The sequence below is a fragment of the Pygoscelis adeliae genome, unplaced genomic scaffold, assembly GCF_000699105.1.
Source record: "Pygoscelis adeliae isolate BGI_AS28 unplaced genomic scaffold, ASM69910v1 Scaffold14, whole genome shotgun sequence".
Lineage (NCBI taxonomy): Eukaryota > Metazoa > Chordata > Aves > Sphenisciformes > Spheniscidae > Pygoscelis > Pygoscelis adeliae.
This window is the reverse complement of record NW_008825109.1, coordinates 19,072,795-19,079,265: the sequence shown is the minus strand read 5'-3', so window position 1 is coordinate 19,079,265 and position 6,471 is coordinate 19,072,795. Positions and strand designations below refer to the sequence as shown.

At 42.0% G+C, this 6,471-nt stretch overlaps 1 protein-coding gene across 1 annotated transcript; it reads left to right on the top strand.

Moving 5' to 3' along the window:
* Positions 1-3,408: 3,408 nt before the first annotated feature.
* LOC103920147 (claudin-8-like) lies at positions 3,409-4,083 on the top strand. The gene has a single exon (XM_009327817.1). It carries the CDS (start codon positions 3,409-3,411, stop codon positions 4,081-4,083), a length of 675 nt encoding a protein of 224 aa, XP_009326092.1.
* The last annotated feature ends 2,388 nt before the right edge of the window (positions 4,084-6,471 follow it).

Here is a 6,471-nt window from a genome sequence, read left to right as displayed (position 1 = left end):
GCAGATGCAATCCATAATGCTAAATAAGATTTCCCCACATTTCCTTCTGAAAATGGTTTTAAGCAAGATAAGGCACTAAAATGTAATCCTTCTAAGAATGTGCAAATACTGAATCCTTGACACAGACACACTCTTACCATGAATTTATATGGGAGCTTTAACGATTTTGTAAATTAATCAATAACGTGGTTAAATTATATTTGCTCAGCTAATTATTTTCCATGTCCTGTAAATTAGAACTTCAGTAATCTCTAAGAAAAATCGGTCCTGCTGCTTGTATCACGCTTGTATTTACTTACTGTTATGTTATTAAAGTGCTTGTTTATTTGTTCTGCTATAGGCTGGTAGCTTTTTTTTTGCTGTTTGAATGGCAACCATGGGGCTGCAAAGTCATGCAATGATAATTACATTACTATATATTTAATATTCCAAATCCATTTTAGCAGAGAAATACTGTGCATTTATAGCCTCTCCTCAAAATCTTCCTTGTCTCACCCTTGGGGGAACAGGATTTAACTGCCTTCTTCCCCCAAGAAATCTTCGGGACTTTTTTTGATGGCTGAAGTGGACCTTGATCAGATTCTTACCCTGTGACTTTGAAGGGCGCAGCTTCAAGCATGGGTGGGATTAGATGACATCCAGAGGCTCCTTCTAACTTGAATTATGCCGTGATTCTATGAATCCGGTCATCCAAGAAGTTTGCCCTGCTCGGTATTCCCAAAGTCCTGTACCCAGAACCCCACCACTTATGGGTCTGTATGACAGGACTAGTTTGCAGCACGCAAAGCAGCAAATCGTGATTTCAGTTACACAGATCCAGACTCTCTCATGCTATAGCAGTCTATGCAGTTCCTACATCAATACAGTAAGAGTTAGTGTGGCCTCTCCAAATTAATGCATTGGGAATGTATACATTCTGCCCAACAGAATCAAGTGACCCTTTATTGCTGGCCAGAAAATTACACCCTTCACAGGAGACCAGGGGTTGCAGCAGGAGGAAAGCTATTACCCCCCAGCACCTTTGCACCTGCAGCACACCTCACCTTTGGGAGGAGGGCACTGCCCACTCCCCTGTGCATGCAGGCCAGCAGAGGCAAGGAGCGCAGCAGGGCGCCGGGGCATGGGGCTGCAGAGTGTAAAGCCCAAGGGCAGTCAAAAATGACACGGGCCTTCAGCTCACATGGCAGTCATGGTCCCTAACTCAGGAGGCTATAGGGCCTCTCCCTTGCCTTGCTCACAGACACGGCAAAAGGGGCTTGAACTGCCAGGGCAGGCTGACTGACGGCAAGCAGAAGCCAAAATTGCAAATACAAATGTACGGCAGGAGCAGTGCAGAGCAGGCAGTGTAGTTGCAGTGGGATTAGGTACTGCTGAGCACCACAGCAGTAGGAGCAAACCCGAAAAAAACAGATTCCTGCTTGGCTTCTCATCCCACAAAATGCTTTTGGAGCTGCCATCAGACTAACTGCACTTTTCAGGGCAAGGCACTCAATGCCTTTGGATTAGGAAAGGCATGCAGACAGCAGGTTTGAGTTCAGAGATATAAACAAAACCAAAAGGGCATAGTGGAAAGTTGCCTGGCCACAAATCAGGGCTCAAGGGACCAGAAACAGAGAGAGATGTTAACCTGCCTTCATCCTTTTAGCATGTCTTTATAAGCAGCAGCCTGCTGCAGAGGTTGGAAAAGCAGGTGGGGATGAAAACCAAACTGAATATGGAAAGATTTGTAGAGTGCTTCTTACTTTCCCTTGCCTCCTAACCACAGTTTTGCGCACACACACACAGAGAAATACACATAGGGAGCATAAAATATTACATGTAAGTGGGACTTCTATCTTTTCTCTATCTTTGATATGCCAACAAGCTGGCATATTTAGCACTGCACTGCTCTATTTTCTTGCATTTACTTTCTGTTTTTGAAGATACATAAATGGCAAGAAGAGAAATAGAGGCAAGTCAGTTCAAATGAATAGCAGGAGACTGGAGACTAGTATTTCAATATCTAGCTAATTATATCCTAAATTGATCTTTTACAGTGTAACAAATTAGTTCTTGTCTTAACATATGAAGTACTACTTTATTAACAAAAAATCCTAGTTTATGCCTAATTTTTTATTTTCCGTGTTAAGGCACATGCAGAGATCAGGCTGAATATTTCATGCATACATTCGTAGCTATATGAATTTGTAAAAAGAATCCACTGTTACGTGCCTGGTTTTTTGTCTAGATTTTTGACTGTGGTTTCTGTTGCTCTGACTTTACCAAATTTCTTCACCTGACATTTTCCAGGATTGTCTGCTGGTCACATCATACAAGAACTCTTGAATGAAGAGTTCACCTGGTCTCCATAATTATGATGTTTAAATTTTTTTCTAATTAAAATGATGTTTTTCTAAAGCATTCTTTTGTACATGGATAGCTCTAATAGGTCTTTACTTGGAGAGCCAATGCTTTCCATTGCACTAGACTCCATCATAGGGTAATTGCTGGGTTGACTTTTGCGCAGGAGAACAATTTGCTACATAGTTTAAATCACCATTCTGTAGACCTGACTGTGCAATCGTTTAAGCATGTGGACATCTCCAGAAGCCTGCCTATCCCCATAATACTCGGTAGAGCAACAAACATGTAAAAAGCTATGCAGGTATTAGCAGAACTGAGGTCTCTTACTGTTCCTTCTACCTCTCAAATGGTCTTTTGCAGCTTTGATTATCCTCTGCAAACTGTTTCAGGTTCAGAGTTACTTTACCTTTACCCTTTTGATTTGCTTTGTCCCTTGATCCTGTCACTGCAGTACTCTCCTTCAAGCTTCAGAACAAGAGTACTTTTGGGAGCAGAGGCCCTGTGGCAGGGAGCAGGGCTCTGCTTTCCTCCTGGCAATTTGCCACCGAGCCCAGCCGAAGCAGAATATTCTTGCTTGTTCAGTGCAACAGCTTCAGTAACTGCACCAGTGCACACCTAAGTCTCCCTACCGAGACCAGTCCATTTCCTCAGCACAGGCAAACGTGTAGACAATAGCTAGAGGTAAGGGTAGGGCTTTTTTTTTTTTTTTTAAATAAGCGACTTCAATGCAAAGCATTTTCCTCAGAAGGTACATTTATCCTAAGTGGCTCTTGCTGGTTTACACACACCCTGTCCTTTCTCTTGCTTTGGAAAGTTGTTCCACTTGATTGCTCAGTTTGCCTCTTTGAGTCAGTGGTGGCGGGGGCATTATAAAGGTGATGAAGGTGCAGCCGAGTCCCAGGTAGCGTGTGCCAGATTTAAGCTAATTTAAAGTTGTGCAGACTGACTCTGAGACTTTCTTTGTACAAGGGACAACGACTTTCAGAAAAAGTTGCTCATTTCTTTGCCAGCACTGTGCGCCTGGCTCAGGGACCTGCTGAGGTGTGCTCACCTTGCAAAGGCAACATGGTCAGTAGTGCTTTGCAGATTGCCGGGCTGCTCATCGGTGGCATTGGCATGATCGGGACGTTCGCTGTCACGGGCATGCCTCAGTGGAGGGTGTCTGCCTTCATTGAAAACAACATCATCGTGTTTGAGACCATTTGGGAAGGCCTGTGGATGCACTGCATCAGGCAAGCCAACATCAGGATGCAGTGCAAGGTCTATGACTCCATGCTGGCCCTCTCGCCGGACCTGCAAGCATCCAGAGGGCTGATGTGTGTTGGGTCAGTGCTCTCCTTCCTCGCTTTCATCATTGCCATTATTGGGATGAAGTGCACGCAGTGCGCGCAGAGCAGCTGGCAAGCCAAGGGCTGTATTATTCTGATGGCTGGGCTCCTCTTCATCCTCTCGGGTGCCGTCGAGCTCATTCCAGTCTGCTGGGTTGCCAACAGCATCATCAGTGACTTCTACAACCCTGTGGTCAACGTTGCACAGAAAAGGGAGCTTGGAGAGGCCCTCTACCTGGGCTGGGTAGCTGCCTTCTGCCTCATTGCTGCTGGAGCCATATTCTGTTGCTTTTGCCGCTGTTGTGAGAAAACCAGAAGCTACGGACACTCCGCACCAACCCACTACCTCACTCACAGCCAGCATTTGCACAGGAAGACTGAAAGCTCATACTCCAAAAGTCAGTACGTCTAGATGCCTCCTGCCTTTTCCTATTTTGAAGCATTCAATCTGTCTGGATGGATTTCAGCTTTTGCACAGAAGGGCAGCTAGAAAGCTGCCTTTGCCTTCTGCCCTGTATCTGCTGCTGTTGGGGCTGCGTTTTGGAGCTGCGGTTACCCCCAGTGGGCTCTGCTGTGGCTAATGTTGCAGCACGGACAATTTTAATGCGCGGAAAGGTGAACGTTTAATATTATTTTAATAGTAACTTGGAATAGCTTTTGGGTTGTGTGGCTTTGCTTTGGGTTGCATTACTGTGTAAAACAGTAATAAAGGTCTTAAGTTCCACTGTGATATGAAATTCTGGCCCATTGCAAAGAAGAGGGGAGTTAAGCAGCTGGGGTTCTTTTTTCCTGTCTGGGAAAGAGGAGATAACAGTGAATAAGGACAAGATAATAACGGTTTAAAAGAAAAGCACTCACTAAGGGACTGATTTACTGTAGGTTTAATGGAAGGTTGCATGAAGAATTTATTCAGCAGAGGAAGGTAAGTTGAAATATATGAAAAATAACCCTTATTTCAGAGAATAAACATAGCTCTATGTTCATCCTAAATATCATCTTTTTGGTGAAAGTTAATATTTCTTTTGTAATCCATATAGGTCAAACTCATTCACATCCTTCTTTTTAGAAGCAGCAGTATTCCCTTGCAAACTCCTTGCGTCTGACAACATTTTGCAATATTGCACAAATCACAAACACTGTGTTGGTTACTTGCTGCAGGACTCTGTGAGATATATATATATTTATATATATTTTTAGATATATTTTTAAATAAGGGTCTTCTGTACAATCAGGCCGATATTTTTGCTGAGACCCACTCACACCAGCATAGTTTATAGGCATAGAGAACATAAACAGTGATAGTGTTTTCTCACAGTTCATATTAAAACAAGCTAAACAATATTTTTAATAATAAGATCATGCACCCATGATAAGCAACAATGTAAAGAAACAAAGTCTATGGAAAAATAAATAGTTCCATACAAATTAATTTAATAAATGACCCAAATTAATCAATAGTAGTAATATTTTAATAGAATTTTGTAACCAATGGATAAGATGTAACTCCAGACTCACAGAAATCAATAGAATTTTGCCTTTGACTGAACTGGGAACACAATTCAATTTGTGGTGTTTAATGGAGAACAACATGCTTGTTCTAGAGTTTGACTGACTGTTTTAAATATGCTATAGAAAGTTTATTATGTGATCTGTAGTTCTCTACTAAATTCCTTGGACTATTACTACTTGAAAGTTCGGAGCAAATTCTTTACTTCATAAGATGCAACTCTGAACAAGCTAGAAGAAATCAAAATCTGCTCTAGAACTCTCTTCACAGTGTTTGTAAGATGTGCTTGATTATGTAATTTTATTTTTCCGCCTTATTTTTAAGCAAATTATTTCTACATATGTGTATGTGTATTGTGCATTACCCTTCTGTAATATAGCAGTGTGTGGCTATATTTCCTTTGTATTCCTTCATTAATGTTTGTATGCCAGTCCAGCCTCTTTTTTGGGGGGGGAAGAGGGTGGAGGAGAAAACCTGTTGTGAGCGGCACTTTGTGAATATCCTACACAGAACTCAAAGCTAGAACACCAGAGTTTATAATGATGTCTATAATAAAGTCACCTGCCTAGTTCATCCCTCTCAAAAGCAGGTACAAGATCTTACTCAGAAAACTACATATATATGTAGTATGAGGCAAGCCCCAGTGAAAAGTGAGATAAGCATGACATCTCTGTAAAAGCCCTGTGTACATCGAACACTACTGCTACATCGGATAGTATTATCTGTTCCTGGTAAAGCACACGCTGATCTAGTTGTACAAACAAAAGAAGATACAAGAAGACTATAAGAAGATTTCCAAAAGTATCCACAAGACTAACAGGAACACAAGTCTAATGGACTGTGAGCGGGATCCTGAAGTTTTTGAAAATCTCCCTTAGAGATCCTATATATGCTGCAAACAGTTCACCTTATTAAAACATATATATATTGCCCCTTAAGTACCTCCCATGCACATCCAGCCATTTCCTTTAAATTGTATCTCACCCATATACCGTATCGTCAAGAGAACTGAAATGAAAGCTTCCATTTTAAACAGAGCTGGCCTCCCTCGGGTCTGAGCATTAAATAAACCCTGAGTAGTCTGAGCAGAGGGTCCCATCTAAGGGCATATATCCAAGCACAAAAAAACTGCCTGAAGCAATAAACTTTCAAATATTGTATCCTGTAATTTAGAACTCATTTTCGTGCTTACAGACGAGAAATTATTTGGGAAATAAGCAGTATTGCCTCCATAAATGAAACCAAGGGTGTCTAGCTTGTTCCCCTTTCCCCTGTACTTTGGGCGCCTCTAGG

Coding starts and splice junctions, on each gene's coding strand:
- LOC103920147 (XM_009327817.1), top strand. CDS start 3,409: ATGGTCAGTAGTGCTTTGCAGATTGCCGGGCTGCTCATCGGTGGCATT.